Genomic DNA, 23,067 nt, shown 5'->3' with positions numbered 1-23,067 from the left:
AAGTTTTGGGCTTGGAACCTCTTTTGTGGGGGCAGTGGTTGAATTAATTGAGGTACAAAAAATTTTGCAGAGGAAATGAATTGTGCAGGCGGAGAATGGGGCAGAAGATTGAAATTATTTGTCACGGGGTTAGTGGCGTGTAGTGGGGGTGCTTGTGGCGGCGGAGTGGGAAAGCGGAATGCTGGTGGGATTAACGGGATTTGCGGTAGTACGGGGTTTAAAACGGGGGATGGTGGGGCTGGTACATTTATGTGTGCTTGTGGCGGATTAGGTGCTAGAGGAGCATTAACGATTGTATTAAAAGGTGGTGAATGCGGAGGGCTGACTAAATTCAACTGTCCCGGCATGCTCGATCTGCGAGGGAATTGATGATCTAACTGTAAAGCATCGAAGTGCCTTGTTGCTTGAGACAGTTGTCGGGCTGTGTTTGGGGCGTTTAGTTGAGTTGGCATACCAAAGTTTATTGGTGATGGAGGCGTATATTGAGGCTGTTGCTGTTCTTGCATGATGTTGTTTGCATTATGTGCTTCATTGGTTTCATTGTTTCTACTACTTGGTTCTTGCGGCTCATCGACAGGGAGATTGATGTTGGCCTCAACTTGACCATGTGTATTGAGATTGAAGTGTGAGTTTGGAAGTTGGGCTGAAGAAGGTCGTTGGACAATTGCTTGGTTGGGTTGGGCGATGGAACCAGAAAAGTGCAAACTCGGTTCGTTTGCAACATCTGCCATGTTCCCGGCCGTTGACGAATTAAACCAATCTTGAACAAGTTTCTTGCTCTTGACTGAACTTCTTTCCGTAAAGAGCCCATTCATTTTGCCTGTACCAGACCCGTCTGTGGATGATTTTGTCATCAACTCAATTTCCTCAAGGGCTGCAGCAGCTACTTCCTTGCGGTGATCCTCCTCAAGCTGCTCAATTTCCAATTCCCGCAATTTCGTTTGTTTTTCAATTTCGAGACGCTGTCTAGCAATGCGAAGCTTTGCTTCATGTTGTTTCTCAAGTTCCTTCCTTTTGAGTCTTGATAGTTCTAAGTCTCGTTGACGCTGACTTGATCTTTTTGAGGAAGTCATATGTAAACTTGATTTTGAATGGTGAGAGGTATACTGCTCTGCTGTCTCTTTGTCATGGATCGAATTGATATACCCTCGAGCAGCAGCAACGAACTCATCAGATTTCTTTGTTCAGTCTCTAACCATTTTTCAAGGTTCTTACAGGCAGCATCTGGATTTTCAGTCTTTTGTGCCAGATCAAAGAGCTCTTCATTTTTATCAACTACTCTAATAAAAGCGTCTTTGCACTTCACAAGCAGACGTTCGATCTTAACTTTCCTGTCTTGCTTATCCACAGCATTGTTAATTTCACCATAAATGTTATTTAGTTCAGCCTCTAATTTTGCCCTCGCACTATAAAGTTTATTAAATTTGTCCTGCAAAGTTGTCATGATCTTAAGAAAAAACAGGAACCACAAGTTTAATTTGGTACTAATATAAAGTTTACACACATGCAACAGCACAACACAAAGGGGTTGTACCGAACCCTAGTGTGACGGTTTGGCTAGCAAACCGCCAAAGAGCAAAGATTTTTGTCGAGTACAATAGTACCCGGCGAAAGAAAAAAAGAACGGTGCGCAGGAAGCGCGAAAAGGGGCAGAACGGGAGACGGGACGGACGGGAAGAGACGCCGAACGAGTAACGCACGACGCAACGGGAAACCGGACGGACAAACGGGAGCGTCGGGCGAAAAGCGCGCGACGAAGCGGGAAAATGGCACGGGCGGGGCGGAAACGTCGGGCGGATTGCGCGCGACGAAACGGGAAAACGGCACGGAAGGGGCGGAAACGTCGGGCGGATTGCCCGCGACGAAACGGGAAAACGGCACTGAAGGGGAGGAAACGTCGGGCGGATGGCGCGCGACGAAACGGGAAAACGGGCGGGGCGGAAACCACAAGCGAGGAGGCGGGAAGATCGATGCTAACAGACCACAGCAACAAACTCAACCAAACAAGCTAGCCGTAACTCCAGAATAAACTTAAGTCATACCCTAGAAAGAAGGAGAGGAGCTACTGCCAGGTAAACTAGCACAAAACATTATGGGGGCTTTATCAACGGCATCAAAGCATCAAACATGAAACAATTTACGGCAACAGTGTAGTATAACCAAAAGTCGAAAAGGTCAGGAACTTTACTAGCCGTAACTCCAGAACAAACTTAAGTCACACCCTAGCAAACCACCCTACCCAGACAACAAAAGTGCATACTACAAAAATTAATAAAGCTACAACAAATTGCTAGCAAACAAGTGTGGTGAAAGTCACGAAACAGACCAGCCGTAACTCCAGAATGAACTTAAGTCACACTCTAGCAAGGGACGAGACTAAACAACAAACCAGCATACTAGCAGAAAGAAATTTTACTACAGCAAAACTCAGCATACTACATCATACAACAAATAAACGGGGAATAGAAGGAAACAAAGTGACACGGAAACAAAAGGGAGGAAGCGGAAAATGAAACCAGATAACCTGCGGAAAGCGGACGGTAGTGAAACTCGAAGAATGGGGAGAGCGAAACGTTTAGTAAAGCGCTATCGGGGAGAACCAACCACAAACTAACCCGTAACTCGTGAGTTAACTAAGTCACACCGCAAGTCAGCGGGTAGACTCCCACAACAGCGCAAGACTAAGTGACATTCAGGTTACCAAAGGCTTGTGTGAGTTCCGCCTCCTCGAACGCATGACGGGTGCGAAGCGTTTTACGACGGCGCTTTGAAAGTTTCTTCGGTCGGGAGCGTGTTATCAATGACCGGAGGTTGTTCTCATGAGCTAAGACTATAGTGAGTGTTTTCAGCTCAAGCGCAGCCTTTGGTGTAATGCTCTGTACTCTTTAAGTAAACTAAGATCTTTCTGTTTACGTTTAGACACAATGTCTTTCACTAAATGGATGGTAACTAGAGTACTACGCTTGAGCTGATTGTAAATATCAGGAGTTATCTCTCTGGGGCAATACACTATAGCTTCTATGCGCTCCTGATACTTTTCAAGCACTTCAATAAGCTGCGAAGGTGTTAAAGGCTTATTGTTGTTACTGCGATGACGGGACAATGAATTGTTCACCACATCATGCCATATAACTAGCCTCTTTTTATCACGGAAGAAGTGACTCAATTGAAATTGCGCGGTTTTTCGGACTTTCAAAGCGTTAGGATTAAAACTCAGACCCGGTAATGCGTAAATTCCTTTTTTATAATGGTCTTGTAACGCTTGAGGCAAAGTTTTTATGGCGTGATGAAGTGAACTTGCAGCTAATATGAAAACCATATAATGTTTTTACAACATAATTGATTTGAGCTTTGCTCAAACTCCGAAACTTGACGTTAAATGCACGATTTTCACGAGTTATCAAGAATAAGCGCTTGTTTGCTAAAAAAATCAGTTACCTGATTTTTTTTATGAAGTTTGAAAAAATTTGATCAAACTTGTTTTTTTTGTACAACGTTTTAGTCTATCTAACTACTATATAAGTATATAAGTATGCTAGGATGATCGGAAAGATTTTTTCCCCATTTTTTCCAATCTGGTCAATTTTTTCAAACTTTTTTCTTGCTTCGCGTGATTTTTTTTCGTATAAGACTTTACCCGTTCCAATCACTATTATTTAGCCCAATTTGGTCAATTCCAAAATTTTGACCAAAAATTTTCAAATTTGAGGTTTTTTTCAAGGAAAAAATATATGGGGGTGGGTTATCGGTGACCGGTGAACTCAAAAAAAATTGTTATATGGGATAGGAAATGGGTTCTGTGGGTTACCTAGATTTGCCGGATTCTATAATTAATTTAGAGCATCAAAAAAAAATAGTGAGTTCAGTTGAGTCTTACAGTTTTTTTGTTCATGGAAACACTATTGGATTTGCCACTCTATTTGGTTCTGCGTTTCCACACAGAGAGGCGCCGACTGTGTGTAGCTCTTTTTGAAAGAAACGTCTAAGCAAGAACTCTCTTCGTCAGTTACTGCCGGAACTTGAGAATGAATGCCCTGTCTATCTATGCACCATCCGTTTTTCCAAGCTGGTGCAAGTGAGTGGTGTTTCTTGATTACCGTCAGTTGAATTGCTTAGAGTACTGTAGAATAACGCACAATTGCCTTGATTCATGGGCTCATAATTTGCGGTAGTCAATTCCAAAGATAGCGAACTTGAAGCACTGTTAATTTCGCTGAATGACAACTCCATTGCTCCCATCGGTTCCAGGGATTACTGAGCTGCTCTAATAGTAATGGTGGGATCCGTCCACCAACTAATTTACAATAAAGAATGCCACTGTTTCAGAACGATACGGCGGTTAAAGTAGTTATCTTTAAAGAGAGCAATATAAAGTCGGGTCAAAATGAATAACTGGTTAAGTATCATGAACAAGCTGTCTCTCCATTAGCTTCTAGCCCTGGCAAATAATACCATGCGCAAAACGGAGATCAGAGCGACGAGCAACCTTTGAAACAATCAAGTATTCAAGTATTCGCGGTACCAGAAATAAAGGTGATAACACTCTTTCGATAACGTTTATTCTATAAGCTAACCACGATAAAGACAACTTCTTTCTACGATACATCAAGGCAAATGCACATCTAAATGGCCCGGCAAATCTAGCTGTATTTGCTAGCAGGTATTTTGACTGAGCCGATTTTCGGCTCAGATTGGTCACCGATACGTTTTCAAAACATAAAAATATTAAGCCTAAAAAGAGCGCAATCGATTCAGTATATTAGTAGGCTCAACGAAAATTATGTTTAACGAACTTTTTCCGAGCTTTCTATGCCAAATAGAACGTATTTTGTGTGCATTTAATCTTTTCGTAAGGCTTACATGGTTAAGAGATTATGACGTAATACTTTCTCGCTGGATAGATTCTCGCTTTATTTAAATAGTGCATTTCAATCCTCGCTGCTCTTTTTATTTACTCAGTAACATCAGCTATGTCAAGACAACGACCAAAGCATGCATGAAAACTAGGAGAAATTTTATCTGTTTTTATTCATCAGATGTTACACTAGACCACAAACTGATATTTTTATTTTGCAGCAGTTCAGTTGCCTAAAAAATGGAAGGTTAAGGTGTAGTGACGGGTTGATGAAAAACGGAAAAACACATTCAACACCAACACAAAGCGGTTCTATCCAGGCGAAAACGTCCAAAAGGCGAAAACCTTCAAAATATAGGACAAAGAAAAGGGTACTACAAGTCGCAAATTATAAATTCTCTGTTGTCCTTCTTCGTGATTAAAATTAAGCATATTCAATCGAATCATTAGAACATCAAATACTATACAAACAGCAAGCTCAAATTTTTTGGTTGGTATCAATGAGAAAATTTTCCTATCAACCGAGATATGTCATACAAACACAAAAAGGAAACGATATTGCAATTATTTTTTTAAGGAAACTTATCTGTTTTTTACGGGTTTTTAAGGATACAAATCTGTATCGAACATTTTTAGTTAAGCTATGCTTCTTCATCTTTATATTGAATTGTTATGCCCAGATTTAGGTGCAGACTCATGAAATGATTTTAAAAGTCTGGTAGTGGGGGCCAACACTGACTACAGTTACACGCTCCAGCAACTAGTTCAAGTCCAGCTAAGGTCTTTTCATGGGTCCAGCTTTTCATAAAAGTTGAGTAAGGTCTTTTCATGGGTCCACCATTAGTCATTTCATAACGAACAAAGTCGAGTTAAGGCAAACTAATTTTTTAAAAAACAATGCACGTTTTTGGGGGAATTAAGCTTCTTCAGAATTGTAGAAGACGAGGGAGAATACATGTTAGCTACAGAAACAAAAAACAGGCCAATTTTTTTTTAATGAGAAGCCCAGATTCGACTGCTGAAGAACAGCTGTATTAATTGTTTGCACACTACCCTTGCTAGCAAGAGAATGGTGTGATCAAATATTTGTACGTTTTCATAAAAATTGTGCCTGTCAAGAACCCATAAAAATTTTTAAAAAATACGTTTATTGCTGCTAATTAGATCAGTGCCTATATTGGTTGGCGCAAAAATTATTCGTGACGAAAAAATCCACATTGTAATTTTTGTTTTCTCTCACCATTTTTATCTTCTTTTAAATTGATTATTCGTTAGAAGCTTGTTGTTTTCAAAACTATACGTTTACTTCAATAGAGCTCAACCAAAAGTTAAAGGAGGCAAAACCTGAAACTATCAATGATAGGTTGCCAGAAACTAACTGTGTTTTGTAGACAAGGGTTTTATAAACAAGTAGTCTTGAATTGAGAGAAACAAGACTCGAAAATAATTTGACACATTTATTATAGTGTCCAGAAGATTTTTTTGAAAATTTTCCTCTATGTAAATTTCTCTGCATTTGGAATGAACACCTCCAATTATAGAGTTAAGTAATGTTGTGAACGAAACACACGCTAGACAAATATTACTATTGGCAAGAACGCAACACTTGCCAAAACCAAAAAAGGAAACATTTACCAGTAAAGCAAAAGCTTTCTTAAGTTAGATGACAAAAAAAACAATTTTAAAAGCAATCCTTTTTCACATAGAAAATACTTTAACATATATTTTGAAAATTTGAAGAAATAATTGTTAATGCTAGATCAAAATTGGCGAACCCTATTCACTGAAACCAAAGAAATAAGTCATTTTCAAACGCTAAATTTGGAATTTGAATAGAAAAAAATATAAACGTAAACAAAAGCTAGATGAGACTGAAAAAATGACTGCCACTACTTGATAGAGTTTTGAGTAGATGGTTTGGGGAAAAACTGAGAAAATTTACTATTGATGAAAATGTAATGAGGCAAGCTGAAATACAGTGGGAAAAATTATATTGAAAAATAGTGTGCGTCATTGAAATCAGCTAGTCCGTGCTCATTATACTAACCGTGGTATAAAAAGTTTTTGGCGGACGAGAAACAAAACTGTTCAGTAAAAAAAAGAGAATTCCGCCGCAAAGCTGAATGGTTCTAAAAAGTTGATTGTAATCGAACAATTTTCAACAGTTAAAAAAGCCCACACAAAAACAAAAATAATTTCTGCAAAAATTTAAGAAATTAGATGATTGCGTTACTATTGTTTTCCGTAGTATTGTTAATAGTGCCTTTAATAACAATTAATAGCAAAGAAAATCCAAAACACGAAAATGAATTCCTATTAAAATAATTTCAAAAATTGCAGAAAATCAGACTACCCAAATTGCAGGAAAACCAAACTGGAATCAACCATTGGTATTCTTTGAATTATTGGAAAGAACAAACCTGTAAAAATAACTTTAATGAAGTATTTAACGAAATCTCTCTCTCTCTCTAATACTCTCTTCTCTCTCTCTCTCTTTATCTTTCTGTCTTTTGTTCATTCTGTTTTGTGACTTTCTGTCTGTCTGTATTTCGGTCTTTCGTTATTTTTGTCTTTCTGTAGTTCTGCGTTTCTGTCTGTTTCTCTGTTTTTTTGCTTTCTTTCCTTCTTTCTCTCCTCTCTCTCTCTCTGTTGCATACACACACGCACACACACATACACACTCACTCAGACGCACACACACACACAAACACAAACACTCAACACATATAGACACAAATTAATTCTTTTTTTCGTGGAAAAAAGAATAATCAAAAAAGTCGAATCTTGGTTTCCTACAAGTTAAGACAAATTTAAAAAACTCTAATTCATGACTCATGATTGATACTTCACTTTCATGAAATTATACACCACTTTCATTTCTCGCCGAAAAGATCAGAGATTTTGCCGGAGTCTGGAATGTCTAATCAGAACCAAGAGTTCCAGCCGAAAAAACAGTGAGTACCCAGAAAAAGAAGATATAGTTACACCCCGTGGGACTGTTTTTTGAAGACCACTTCCCGATTTTACTTGATGAATATCAAAGACCACGCCAAAGACGAAGGTTTGTTAATTGTTATTGAGCTGAAGAAATTTTTTTGTTTCAAAAAGATATTTTTTTACTGAAAAACTCAAAAAAACCATACCAATAAAATGACGTATATATTTCTGAAAAAAAAATTTATTACAACAATTAGTACTGCTACTTCAACAGTTAAAAGTGTCAGTCAGGGTACCGCCAACGGGCGACCGAAGTGTGTCTGGCACCCCAGTGCGCGACCGAATTGGTTCTGGTACCCCAGTGCGGAACTCAAGTCGGTCTGACACCCCCAGTTCGCGACTCAAGTCTGCCTGATCAGAGCCAATTTTGGTCTGGATCGGCTGATCAGAGCCGATTTTGGTCTGGGTAGTCTTATCAGAGCTGGCTTGTTGTGTCGCGCACCTCATCCTGGTAATACTCATTCGGGCGCACACATATGTAACCTAGCTGATAAGAGCGCATTTAAGTCTGGTCAGAGACGCTTTCGAGTAAGGATAGTCTGTTCAGAGATGTCTTGGAGTGCATGATAGTCGAACAGGGACGGCTTGGAGAACATTATCGTCTGACTTTTGCGTGCAACTAATAGTTTGATAGAAGTTACAGTACTCAGAAATCTCTCAAGTTGATTTAAAAACCAAATTTTGGAGTGGGCCATAATTTTGGTTAAAGAGACAAAAAGCTCTTTCATTTTTCATTAGGGTTTAAAGAAAAATATCTCAAAATGGTTGCTAATGAATTGGATTCTGATAAAACACATTTTTGAGCGCACTTTGAGCGCAGAAAAAATTCCGAGCGAGCTTGGGTCGACCGGAGGTGTATTTGAGCGCTTTAACCGCATGAGTCTGCGCAGAGGCGGTTCCTGTCTACATCAATGTTATAGTAGTAGTAGTAGTAGTAGTAGTAGTAGTAGTAGTAGTAGTAGTAGTAGTAGTAGTAGTAGTAGTAGTAGTAGTAGTTCAGGCTTCTGCAATGCACGGGTTGAAGCACCCTTGTTGATCGTTATAAATGAGATAGTTTCGAAATAGGGTTACAGTTTTTGCACAGGCAGCAAATTCTCCAAGTGCACATGTCAATTTCGTTAAAACTTCTAAAAAAGAATTTCCAATAAATGTCGCTGATCCGATATTTTATATTTTTGTTGTCTGTAAGATCTGTGTGTTTAAAGACAATATTATAGAGATAGGCTGTTCTCGACCAGAAATTTTCGTCGCTTTTGAATAATCGTTTTTTCGTAAGTTTGATTTCACATTTCGCGCCTTGTCGCGTTCGATTATTGTTGTTGAAATGTATATACTTTTCTATGGCAATGTTGTATTTATTGTTTATGAGATCACATAGTAGTAATAAACTGTAAAGTTTGAAGTAAAAAGATAGAGGTAGAATTTTCAGTTTGATAAAACGCTCCTTATATTTGAGAGAAGAAACTATTATCCCTTTCGTCGCACTTTTTTAGATTCTTTCGATGAGTACTAGATCTCATTTAGACGGATACCACACTTGACAGGCGTAGGATATAATTGGTACAATGTAACCCTTGTATGCCTTTAATTTCACTTGAGGGAGAGTTCTGTGGTGAAGATTTCTTCTGAGGTACCAAAGTGCTTTAAGAGTTTTGGAGGCTCGTGTGCTTGCGTTTTGATGCCAAGTGAGGTTATCACAAACTCTATTCCGAGATCTTTTTGATGAGACGAGATGTTGACAGTTTCTTTTTTTATTGTAAAGAGCGACTTTTTCTTGAAACAAAGGATCTTGCATTTGTTTTCATGGAGGCGCATTTCGTTGTTATTGCACCATTCATTTATTTTCTGGAGATCAATTTGAAGTTCATGTTTGTTATTAGAGAGCAATTTGTAATCATCTGCATAACCGTAGGTTTGACTGTATTCGATTTATTGTGGTAAATCATTTATGTAGACGAGAAAAAGTAGTGGCCCCAGGATTGAACCTTGGGGTACGCCGCTAGTGACGTCACGAAGGCTCGACGTTGAGGTTCCAATGCGAACATGTTGTTTTCTGTCGCCGCAGTAGTTGGCTATTAATCTGAGCGCTTTTCCCCCGATCCCTGATTCCGACAGTTTTGCAACAATGCTGTGGTGGGGTACTGTATCAAACGCTTTCTGGAAATCTAGGTAGAAAACGAAAATTCATCATGTGCAATTGAGTCGACTTCTTTGTACAGTTGTTCTAGAAAGCATAACATTTGAATAATTGCTGAACGTTGAAGCCGAAAACCAAACTGGGAATTGTGAAGTGTTCCTTTAACGTGCTCATAGAGTTTGTTGAACATAAGTTTCTCGAACACTTTTGAGAGGCAACATAAGCAATTAATTGGTCTATACATGTTGATTGCGGCTTTATCGCCCTCTTTGTGTATTGGTGTTATGTCATTTTGTTTGCAATATGCTGGAAATTTACTTATGTTAATGAATGTTTGAAAAAGTAGAAGTAAGGATCTGCTTATTGTTTTTGATAGATTTTTCAGAAACAGGTTACTTATATAATCAGGGCCGTTGGCTTTACTAGTATCAAGTTTATTTAGTATACTTTCGACTTATTCTTCTGAAATATCAAAGCGATTAAGATCTTTTTCTTCAAAATTGAACTGGTTCTCAACTTTTAATCAACACCTGTTGCGATAACAGCAGTTAAATAAACTGCCAGTGTAATAAATTTTAATGTCCGATCGACACTGGATAAACACTTCAGCCTTAGACTACGAGTTTCTCACACTCTCTTCTAGCCACTGTTAATAAGTAAACAGTGGCGAGAAAAGAGTGTGAGAAACTCGTAGTCTAATGATGGAAACAGTTTGATAAACTTGTAGTCGTGTGATAAAAACGTGTGTGGTGTATGTGGTGCGTGTTGTGTGTGTGTCGTGGGTGACGTATGTGCGGTGTGCGTTTGTGTGTGTGTGTGTGGTGTGTGTGTGTGTTTATTGTTTGTGTGTGTGTTGTGTGTGTTTGTTGTTTGTGTGAGTGTGGTGTGTGTGTGTGGTGTGCTGGTGAGTGTGTTATCTGTGGTGTGTGTGTATGCGTGCGTGTGTGCGTGTAAGTGTGTAAATGGGTGTGTTTGTGTGGTGTGCTGGTGAGTGTGTGGTGTTATCTGTGGTGTGTGTGTGTGTGCGTGTGTGTCTTTTTGAGGGGGGTGGGTGGGTGTGTGTGTGTGTGTGTGTGGGTGTGGGTGTGTGTGTGTGTGTGTGTGTGTGTGTGTGTGTGTGTGTGTGTGTGTACGTATGTGAGTGCGTGAGCGTGCGTGTGTTTCTCTGTGTGTGTAAATGTGTCTGTGTGCGTGTGTATGTCTCTGTGTGTGTGTGCGTGCGTGAACGTGCGCGTGTCCCTCTGTGTGTAAGTGCGTGTGTTTGTGTGTGTGTGCGTGTGCGTGTGTTCTTGCGTGCATGTGTGCATGCGTGTGTGTCTCTCTGTGTGTGTTTGTGTGCGTGTGTGTGTGCGTGTGTGTGCTGGAGAGGGGGGGGGGTGAATGTGTGTGTTTGTATGTGTGTGCGCGCGCTTGCGTGTGTTTGTGTGAGTGTATGCTAGAGAGGGGGTGCGTGTGTGTGTGTTTGTATGTGTGTGCGTGTGGGTGTGTGTGCGTATGTGTGTGGGAGAGGGGAGGGGGGTGGGGTGCATGAGGGCAAAACGAAAAACAGATCCAAAGAAATATCACTTACCTTTGTAAGTGCAATTGTCCACAAAAATAAAAATGAGAAACCAATGAAACTTTGTTCAATTTTGAAATGATCGCAGCAGGTGTTGATTAAAAAAATTATCACACGGTTGTTATCGCCCTCGAAGTTATCATAACACCTCGGCTTCGCCTCGGAGTTTGATAACTTCTCGGTGGCGATAACAACCGTGTGGTAATATTCATTGATATTTTTGAATTGAAAACACTCTGGAAAAATAAATTGAACAACTCGGCTTTCTCTTCATTAGTGTTAGCAGTTTGTTCATTTAGGTGCATCTCGCTTGGGAATGGTGTGACTTTTTTATCAAGTCATTTCGGAGTGAAATGGTCTGATAAGAGGTCATTTCGTTATGAGACCTCAATATGGGTCCCTATGAGTCCATTTTTTGCCACTGCATCCAATAATTTTCAACTGTTGGCTGATCAAAATACTTAGTATACTAACATAGCGATTCTAAAATATCCTAAACTTGTCTCTTGAGAACGAACTGATTAGATAGTCTTATATGCATGCACAACCAACAGCAAACAACTTCAAGGCTATATTAAGAGCTGCGGGCACAGTGCAAAAGAAAAAAGACATAATAGGAGTGGAAAAACTGACCTGCAGAACTCTTGCAGAAGGGCTTGAACATTTGTTAGGAGAAGTGCTCGTGTGGAGAACCCTGACAAGATTTACATTGTGTAAACAGGCAGAGTGACAAGAAACATTGTACCATTTAGCATGGCCCAATTGAAAGCCAACAAAAGTATACAGGGCACGTATTGGTACGGATTTACAGGTAAGAGCCAACAAATTACCCTGCATTAACTGCCCCGCGTGATCCAAATTTCAGTAGCAAACTGCTCTTCTGTTCAAGCAGATTATATCTGAATTAGCCGAAGCGACTTCGGAGGCACGACGAGTTAAATGTCGAGCAAACCACAGAGTATGGAGTTAGAAATTATTTATTAAATTTAATATCACACTGGACTGTTGGATGACTAGGAATCTTCTGTGAAAGGCATGCAAATAACAATAAAAATTAAGAATTGTAAAATTAACCCAGCATTTATTCTTTCATTTTGGTAGTTCTGTTCGCAGATATTTTATGGTGTCTTCCCAATGAATGAAACCTTGGATGTCATAGGACTAATCTTAACAGGTAACTGATACAACGCTTGTGAAATACATGGTCACATTTGGCTCGTGTCTAGGCTCTTATTTCTGGAATCATAAATCATATGGCCAAAAGGGGGCATGTATCACGTAACTGCAGGTCAAAAACTGGGTTCACTCAGTGACTTGAGCTTTTTAGGAGATCCAATCTGTTGAGCTCAACCAATTAGTTTCATGAACACATTCGGTTTTTCGGTAAGCTTTTCTAATCGAACCGCTCCCCAGATATGCGAACTCAATAGTGCATTCGTGATAACTAGCAGGAATTCTTGCGCGGTGCTAGGAACATTAGCCGTCAGTGCGTTCAGTCGACAAGGAAAACATGAGAAATTAAGCTCACAAATTATTCTTTATTTTACGACAAATCTGATGTAAATATCACAAGTCAAAAAGACCAGTTTTAAGCGTGTCGGCCAAACCCTCAGTCGACCACTTGGGCAATTGTCTGCTTTCGCAATTGGGTGCCTTGTGTAACATGCTATCTCTGTTTTAAATCTCACAGATATATTTGAATTCAGTTCTACAATCGTGTTTCTAAGATTGCCTCTTTCCAGGTATCTGGTAAATTTGGCCCACTGTTAATTGCATTTGTATGTCCTTAGCGGGAAAGGTTTCAAAATACGGCAAACGTGTAATGCAAACAGAATGACAATTTCATTTATGACAGACAAATTTAACTTTAATGAAGATAGATTTCGTGAGGGGTTATGAAAATCTCGAGAAAGCAATGAATGTCCAAAAATTCTGTCGCGTGGGCCCTTTATTGCAGAGGTATTTTATGGGGGGTATATAAAATCTCAATTATATTTTGGACGTTAACGTGGTGTTCGTTCATAAATTATACCACAAGAGTGTCTGTGCGTTATTGTGCATAAATGAAATGAGGACAAATTTACAATTCAAGTATCAAAAAGCGACTGGAGTTAACCTAGATTTCAGACAGTATAAAAGTACAAATTAACTGTAAAATATAATAGTCTTTATATGGAAAAATAAACCTGAGTCAGGCGACCAAAAAGACGGTGGAACCTTTATTTTTATTGAGAGAAAAAGCTGCTAGTAGATGCAATTTGATAAAACTCCGAAAATTTCTAACACCATTGTTATCGTTTGTTTCTGAAAAGGAAAAATGAAATTGTTGCTTTAAACGTGAGGAGTAACGTAGTTCATCGTTGATCTCACCCATAATCACCCAGTGAATCGATACATGGCAAATCTCGATGAGACCATAACGTAAAGAAACAATAAGGATAGCATTGGCACATTTATGAGAGGAGTTCGAATATTTACTCCGATTATAAAGTGTTTTGCATTTCGGATTCTTAAGGGATACGAGAGAGCCCAGGATGAAGTCCGCGACCCAAGACTGGTATTTGCCAGACCGACTTCAGTCGCGGACAGGGGGCTCCAGAGCAACCGTACCTAAAGTTAGGTATTCGCCAGACCGATCAGACTTTGGCCACCCTTGGCCAGACCAAACAGACTTTGGGTAACATTGGCAAGACTGAACAGACTTTGTCCAGACCATTGGCCAGACCGAACAGCCTTTAGGCCAGACCATTGTCCAGACCATTGGCCAGACCGAACAGATCCTAGGCCAGAGGATTGGCCAGAACCACTTAAACGTGTAGAAGCATCGAATAAAATTTATAATTTATTCGTTTCATTTTTTTGAATGACAAATGAATAGGAGATTTTAAAAAGAAAATATTAAAAAAAACCGTCAATTTAAAAACAAATGCAAATTTCAAAGCAAAGTCAATGAAGTAGGCTAATCATCTAGAAGTACATGTCAGTTATCATTTATGGGCTGCTATATTGAAAAACAGTCGATACAGCACGCATTATATAATGTTTAGAGGACCCGCTCTTATTTGGCTGGACCTCTAGGACTTGAAATTAGGCATTGGCCAGATCAAACAGACCGAAATCTGGGCATTGGCCAGTCCAAATAGACCGATATGTGGGCATTGGACAAACCAAACAGACCAAAGTATTGGTATTGGCCAGACCGAACAGACCGAAACAAGGGTATTGGCCAGACCGAATAGACCGAAATGTGGGTATTGGCCAGACCGAACAGACAAAATTTGCCATTGGCCGGACGGAAAGGCGCGACCCAAATTTTTTCCAGACCATTGAGTTGGGTCGCACCGGACCCCCCTGTCCGTGACTTAAGTTGGTCTGGCCAATACCTGTCCTGGGTCGCGGACTTCATCCTGGGAGCTTTTTAAATCACTTTTCACTTTTCGATACTACTATGTCGCCGATACTCTTTTCGTAGTTTTTCTTATCCATAAAGATTGTATACAGCAAGAAATTTTTGTTTTTGCGCCTTTGAATAAAATTTTGGTGAAAAAAATATAAATCGACTTTTTGTTAAATGTCCCTTCCTTTCCTTTTTTGTGTGCCCTTTTGGTGATCTCCCATGTGCTGTAGATTAAATGTGACTTGTTTCATTGTGCTTTTGTGATGTATTTTGAATCCTGGCCTATCCGGGATTCTTTTTAAAGATATGAAATGATTGTCCTATAAAAAACGAGCCTCAGTTTTTTCTTGGGTTGCAAGAACAATGCTCAAAATTTTTCTTGAGGCCTTGGACACTAAAGAGAGCTCGTGAAATAATTTTAAATAGCTTAGACACTCAAATGAAGTATAAATGAATAATATATTGCACCCTAAAAATTGTTTTGTGTACCTCCGGTTTGTGTGGTGGAAGCTTTTGGCGCAAAATAATTTTTAAAGAAGTGTATTCTGCAGATTTTAGCTCGCCTATGACGAAGTTTTTTGCTCGTTTGTTGGGCAGAACCTGGCTCGTGTATGTGGCAGAAAGTCGCTTGTCTATATTGCAGAGTTGGTTCGTCTATGGGGCAGTTGTTGTCTCGTCTATGAGGCAGACTTTGGCTCGACCGTAAGTACGGGTGCGTTTATGATGATCGTTGAAAAAATTCCCCGCCTGCGTATTTTTGAACGCACCGTACCCCCTTTGTGCGCTCAAAAATGGTCTGCGTCATAAAGCAGGACCTCAACCTGTGTTATGCTAATTCCAATGGCTGAAGATTCGTCCAAAAAGGTAGGAGGAGTTTTTTTTTTCAAACGGAGCAAAGTTAAGGAAAATAATGTGAGTGGATAAAGATTTTTTTATGTGACTAATGTTTAATGTGATATTGAAACGAGATGGATTTTACAACAAAGGTCTTAACTTATTCCCTTGTTAGTTCCAATGTTAAATTAATATTTTTTTCCTGCATTATTTGTTTCTAAACAATTTTATTTCTGCGCAGCTGAGCAGCATTTGGCATTTTGTCTGCATTAACGGTAGCCTCCTCTCAGCTGTATTTATTCTATTTTGCCCCGCATCTCTACTTGTTTCATTAGTGAGCATCAATGCTCTTTTTGGTGAACATGGCCAGTTTTTGGGTCTTAAACTTGCACATGTATTATCATTGCAGCCACGAGTAGTCAGAATATGGTCAATCCAAAGCTAAGGTTACGTAAGAGCATATCCTCACACAGACAGATTCACGGAAGCAGAGGATCAAACTATCGATCAATGGCGCGTCAATCGCACACCTTTATTCCCCGCTAGCATGCCACATAAGCTTGCAAGAGAACCTATACAGAAGGCAAAGAGTAAATCGATCTCAAAATACATATTAATTGGTCAAGATAAATATCATTATATGGACTGCACAAGTTGAGGTGCAGATCCAAATTGCTTTACGATCAGACCCAACCGAGCGCACACCCGTGTGTTCCGAGACCAAATTTAGAGGGTCTGGACCGAAGTTCTAGCGCACTACAGTCTGGACCATGCTCTGGAGTTGGTCTGGTCAGAGATCAATTTGATCTAACATGTCTGATTATAGGCGTATTCGAGCGCACTTGACTCTGATCATAAACGGTTCGAGCGCAATTGGGTCTGATCACGGACCATTTCGAGCGCCTTATAATTTTTCATTTTTCATTTTTTACTGAGAGATGTTGGCTCTGCCAAGAGGAAGCAATAAAGCAGCATTCTTATCAGAGACTCATCTAAAATCCAATGGCTCTGACCAGAAAAAAAAGGATTACAGAAATGGCTCTGATAGCAAAGGCCGGTCCCCTTCGGAGGAAATTTTGATTAACTGGATACCTAGGATGTTTCTTGTACTCTGGAAAGCTGTATGAACTCATCCAATAAGTCAGAAAAATATAATAAACGGTACACTAAAAAGCTTGTCCTCAACATTAGGATTTTGTTTTTTAGCAATACTTTTATAATCTATTTTTCCTTAGATGAATTAAATGCTGCAAACATCAGTTTTTTTAATATGAATATATTAAAGCAAAGTTAAGATATTTGTTCATAAGTAAAATCTTTTTCTGGTCAGACTATTTCCAGTGCACTTGAGTCTGGTCAGAACCGGTTTCGAGCGCGCTTCAGTTTGCTCATAAATGGCCGCAAGCGGAATTGCGACTGATGATAACCTCTTCAAGCGCACTTGAGTCTGATCATACTCTGATTAAGGTTTGGGCAATGGTCTGAATTTGAGTCTGGACCATGGTCTGAAGATGATCTGATCAGAACGCTTTCGGTCTGAAAACTCTGAGCAGGGACTTCTGTGTCTGGAAAGTCTGATCAGTGGTATTTTGGGTCGGGAAAATCTGATCAGGGTTAATTTCCGTCTGCAAAATCGGATCAGGGATAATTTTGGTCTGGAAAGTCTGATCAGACAAAAATTTGGGTCTGGACCTCAACCTGGGAGAAAAGAAGATAAAAGCTTGCATATTAATCAAAGATATCTAGGAGACAGTATCACTGGAAGATGTAAGAGCTAGAATATTTGACGTAGGTTTAAAACTAGAAGCCTCTTCATTCTTCAAAATATAGAACAAACTAAACGCTCGAATCTTGAAGTGTTGAATGTTTTTAGTGTTTATTTCATCTTTAATATGTATTATAGTTCCGTATTGTGATAACTTTCGTATTCTGTGATTCTTTTTGTATCAACTTTGATTCACTGAATTTACTAATTTGTGACTGCTTCAATTTCGAATTCGGAGCAATTTTTTGTTGAAAATAGTCGAGTTTCTTACGTCTGATAAGTTACAACAAAATTCCGCATCTGAAAATAGAAATTACTTCTACCGTACTTAATACGAATTTTAAGTTGAGATTCAGACAAAAAAATAAAACTGTCACTAGATTGAGAACTTTTGCTGTCATTTGTCACCGCGGCCAAGTAGTAGCAGCAGCAGCTGTAGTAGTATTAGTAGTAGTAGTAGTAGTATAGTAGTAGTAGTATTAGTAGTAGTAGTAGTAGTAGTAGTAGTAGTAGTAGTAGTAGTAGTAGTAGTAGTAGTAGTAGTAGTAGTAGTAGTAGTAGTAGTAGTAGTAGTAGTAGTAGTAGTGGTAGTAGTAGTAGTAGTAGTAGTAGTAGTAGTAGTAGTAGTAGTAGTAGTAGTAGTAGTAGTGGTAGTAGTAGTAGTAGTAGTAGTAGTAGTAGTAGTAGTAGTAGTAGTAGTAGTAGTAGTAGGAGTAGTAGTATTAGTAGTAGTAGTAGTTGTTGTTGTTTCTGTAGAACTAGTAGTAGTATTGGAAAACTCAATTCCTTGTTAGGCATTAACATAATTGCATCAATTGCTAAAATTTCACATATCCAAACGTGATTCAAAGACTAAGTTCTGCAGAAAGAGCAACACCAGTTCACGTAACATAATAAGTTTTCCGGGTCAAAACACTCATATAGAGTGCGTAAAACGCGTCAATTGCATACATAAAGAGACGCTGAGACAGTTCGTATTAAATAAGTGTCCAGAACTACCAAAAGCGAAAATATAGATGTAGTGACTTAAATAGTTTGGAACGGTTGAACTTTCAATCGAAAAACGCGACAAAGCAGGTGGTATGTAGAGATTCACAAAGAATGATATAATTCCTCTACTGAAAACGGCACGGCAACAACAACAAAAGAGTTTCAGTCTTCAAGTCTAAGGCTTCTTAAACAAATTTAGAACGCGACTCAGAACGCCCCCATGCTGTTCACATTCCTAAGCACTGCGTGATATTTTTAGATATCGTGAACCAAAAAAAACACAATTACTTTTTTTTCTTTCATGGGCGAGTTTCCTGTAAGAAAGACGGAATTTGCATCCGACTTCAAAGCTGGTTGGCAGTTGAGAAGCAAAAGATTTAAGCTTCCCAAGCACGAAACTATCTCCAAAACAAAATAATATCGCCCTTATGGTACAATTTAAGCCTTCTGATTCTGAAATCCCATTTCTCTTTGCCTTCCGTGTGAATCATTTCCTACACTTTTCGATCACTTTCTCTTCGATATCACGTTTGGACGAAAAAAAATTTTTCCTGCGATAAACCGACTGCTTGTAGTCTTGTGATTTGAAACTTCGAGCAAAACATCTAGATAAGCAGCGGGACTCTCACAAGAAATTATGAGGGGTATACATTTCGTAAGTTCACCGCTCGTTGAAACTGATATGCCCCGCCGTCTAGAAGAGACAAAGTTACCGTCGACTTTTTGTCCACTGCAATTCCAAATACCATCATTTCCTACCCTTTTTCAAGCGGTTTCTTTTCGATATCACGTTCGGATGAAGAAAAATTTTTCGTGCGATAAACCGACTGCTTGTAGTCTTGCAAATTGAATCTTCGAGCAAAACATTTAGATAGGCAGCGGAACTCTCACAAGTAATTATGAGGGGTATACATTTCGTAAGTTCACCGCTCCTTGATAGTGATATGGCTAGCCGTCTAGAAGAGACAAAGTTACCGTCGAATTTGAGTCCAATGCAATTCAAAAAACCGTCATTTTCTGTGAATCAATTGTCAATCCTACCGTTAATTGAATCACCACTTTCGGGTACACCACTAACAACAAGTTTCACACTATTGTCTTCAACTGGATGAATGTTATCAATAATTTGTGGAAGTGCGGTTACGGCAACAGATCAAAATTCCTTTTCAGCAACTTTTTTAATGACCATGGGTGTTGCATTTTCCAGCGCAGTTAGAATCTACAGTTGCGTGTTCCATTTGCTCCAAATACGTTCAACAGGAGCTCCAACCGCTATACTTTATAGCCAGGCAAAAGTGCACAAGAAGGGAATTCCTTCATGCCCAGTGTTGTCTACACCGGGCAGTGGTTCTGAAAATTCGCAAAAAATTCCTCGCATCACTCTTAGGAAAGTTCCTGATGCCAACAGGACGCCAACACTAAATGCACGAGGTAAAGTGGAGTTTACCAAAATGGGTTTCGATGGGAGCATTGTTTTTTTGAACGTGAAGAGCCTATATACGACCGTCTCAGTTAATGAAGCAATTGAAATAGCCTTGAGGAGTTTGTACTCTAGTGACCACGCCACAGAGATGTCAAGATCGACATTGAAATCACTCTTGAGACCAGTTGTGACAGCCGCCTGTTTTAATGCTGTGACAGTTGCTTTTGTCAGGTGGATGTCGTAGCAAGGGGAGCATCGCTTGCGGTTACTCTGCAAAACATTTGGAACAACTCATTTGAACATCAGATCAAGCCAGCGAAGGATATCTTCAACAAGCTCCCATAAAATGATCTTGAAGCCTGCCCTGAATGCAACCGTAGAGTCAATTATAGATAAAAAGGAGTCGAATGTGAAAAATGCGAGCGTTGGTTCTCTGCAAAATTATACCATTTTGGTGATCATTTTTAAGGAAAAATGAAAGACATGGTGTGGTACTGCTCTAATTTCCAGAAAACTTACAAATTAGATAGTAAACCGGAAATTGAAAGAAAATTATTCTGAAGATGTGTAGACGATATAATTTGTACTGTAAATGATGAACCGGATAGTTTGCTCAGAAAACTCAACAACCTTCACAAAAATTGAAACTTACATTGGAGATGACAGATTAATATTGTAATTAAGCTCTTTTAGACAAGATACTCAATATATTAAGCTGTAAATAAATAATATGTGAGTGGTAGTAGAAACCAACCCATGCGGGGTTCGTCTTGAATTTCTTTAGCTTTGCATCAATCCAAAGAAAAAAATATCGAAGAAGGGGCTGCTCATATTTAGAAGCACCAGCACATGACAAAAATTTGACAAAGCTCTGAACCAATTGAGAAAATTTGTCTAAACAATCAAAACCCGGAATGTTGCAAGTCTAGAATAATCAATGAAGAATTACAAAAAAATTATAAGTAAACCTCAACTGAAGAGAGGTGGCGAGAAAGTACATCAAGCAAGGGACAAGAATCATAATTGAGAGACGTTAAACATTGATTATTCTTGCAGTACCCAGGTAACATCAGCCTGCAATTGAAGCAAAAATTGAAAAAAAAACGTGTTTAATGAAATCTATCTTCACGAACTAAATTTTTGTGTGTGCAATTCCTTCGATGTCTGACAAACGTGTCAACATTTGACCACGAGAAATTAGGAGCATCAAGATTTTCCTTCAGCGGCGGATCAACATGTTGTGAAAAGCTGTGGGGCTCTCACAGCCTTTATTTATAACATAATAGATCAATATCAGAGTACTGAAAAACTTATAATCAAAAAGCTCTAGAAAGTGGCTGCAAGCAACAACTGAATAGGCGGGACCAGTAAAAGAGCCTGTAATTAACATAGAAATATTAGTTGCAGACCATGTTCTGCCGAAAAACAACTTTCCGAATGATCTTTTGCGCAACGTTCAATCAATTACAAAAACCAAAATCTTCCATTGACAACTTATAAAAGAAAGATTCATTTTAGGAATTTCAAAGGTCTTTTAACATTTTAACAAACTTTATTGTGAAAACCTATTGGAATTTTGGAAAAAACGCGAAATTGTAAATAGATATTCAGGACACGTTGCTGTATATATGCATATTTGTAAATATTTAACAAAATTGTAACTCCTGAGAATGCAAGTTATTGCGAAAACGTTCGAGTAATTTAACAATTTCATATCGATTCTTTTTAACATTTAAAGTCTCATTTTTGAATGTTTCGACAACAGAGGCAAATTTAGCATCAGTTGTGAGAAAATGGTTTTTTATACAAATATCGCAAGGCCAGACACAATTTCTGGAGCCGCGAAGCCACTTTACTTCATTCATTTTCAAGCAAAAATAAATTGCGCGATACCAAATGCGGCACTTTTCTCAAAAAAATTGTCATCGTTTTTTACTGGCTTCCTGCAGGTGGATGATTTCGGTGTACTTGAAAATGTTAAAGCATTCAAAAAAATGTAACCGTTTGATATCTTTAGCCCTTACTATTTAGTTTTAGGCAGTTTTCAGCGCAGGATAAGTTTCTCTCTCAAGACATGTTTACCCTCATATGCCCGTGTTCATTGGACGCAGTTGGGTGAGGTGTAGATTTAAACGATGAACATTAATGGCTCTAGGATTGAGCCCTGTGGTATTCCACTGGCGATCTTGGACGTTTCAGGCTTCTGCTGTCTGATTTAAACCCTTTTCTGTCGGTTTGTCAGGTAGCTTTCCCAGCAGTTCCCATGTCACCAAGCTTCGAAAGTATCATTAAGAGCCCGAGGCATTCCAGTCAGTCAAAAATACCTGTCATCATAAAATCTCAGGCATGTTCATTACTTCAAAAGAAAGAGTTCAATAAAAGAAGACGAAATCCACAATCACAATGACAGATTGAGCGACAGGAGAAAAACAAAAAAACAGCTGCACTACGAACAAACTTATATTCAGAAAAACATTAGAAATAAAAAATGTCGTCAAATGTGGTTTTGTTGTTAACAGTTCCCAATACACACGCCGCATTAGTTATTTGGATTGCAAGGGATGCTATGTTTCAAAAAACTGCCACATCTAGGCTCATTTTTCGAAATGCAGAAGGATTTACATATGCCTTTCTAAAACTCCTCTGTGGTCGGTCCCCCACACGCTTGAATTGCAAACGCTAAAGCCGAAACAAAAAAATTTTTTTGAACAAGACTTTTTCTTGTCAACTTCCTCTCCTCGGCTTCCGCTGCAGCAATTCTAAGGTTACAAACCAAGCCAGCAGACTAACAACTGGGAGACAAACTATCCACCAGTTACATCCCACTAAAGTTATTTGCCTTTTGTCCAGGGTACAAGAGCCATTAAACCAGGTCTTCTGTTGTCACGTTTGTAGAGACGAGCTGGTTTTAAAACAAAGGGGACACGAACAGAGATTAGACTTTGTTTAAACAGGCGGTTCAATTTAGCGTAAATTGAGAATATCCCAGCACTCCTTACACAAGCAAGCCCGAGCAAACCCGAGGCTTCCAGTTTTTTACCACAGACACAGTGAGGCTAGCAGATTTTTGCGACCACGCGAAGCCCTACAGAATTTCTCAACTGTTGATTT

At 39.1% G+C, this 23,067-nt stretch overlaps 1 protein-coding gene across 1 annotated transcript in view; it reads right to left on the bottom strand.

The window, feature by feature from the left end:
• LOC142336250 (protein SCAI-like) overlaps positions 1-12,307 on the bottom strand; it is a 32,680-nt gene extending 20,373 nt beyond the window's left edge. Inside the window, exon 1 of the mRNA XM_075384937.1 lies at positions 12,181-12,307. Coding sequence (XP_075241052.1) covers positions 12,181-12,211 — 31 coding nt within the window. The 5' untranslated portion in view covers positions 12,212-12,307. The remainder of the gene's footprint in view (positions 1-12,180) is intronic.
• Positions 12,308-23,067: the final 10,760 nt, after the last annotated feature.

The sequence above is a fragment of the Convolutriloba macropyga genome, chromosome 3, assembly GCF_964194025.1.
Source record: "Convolutriloba macropyga chromosome 3, txConMacr16.3, whole genome shotgun sequence".
Classification (NCBI taxonomy): Eukaryota; Metazoa; Xenacoelomorpha; order Acoela; family Convolutidae; genus Convolutriloba; species Convolutriloba macropyga.
This window is presented reverse-complemented; position numbering and strand designations above follow the sequence as displayed.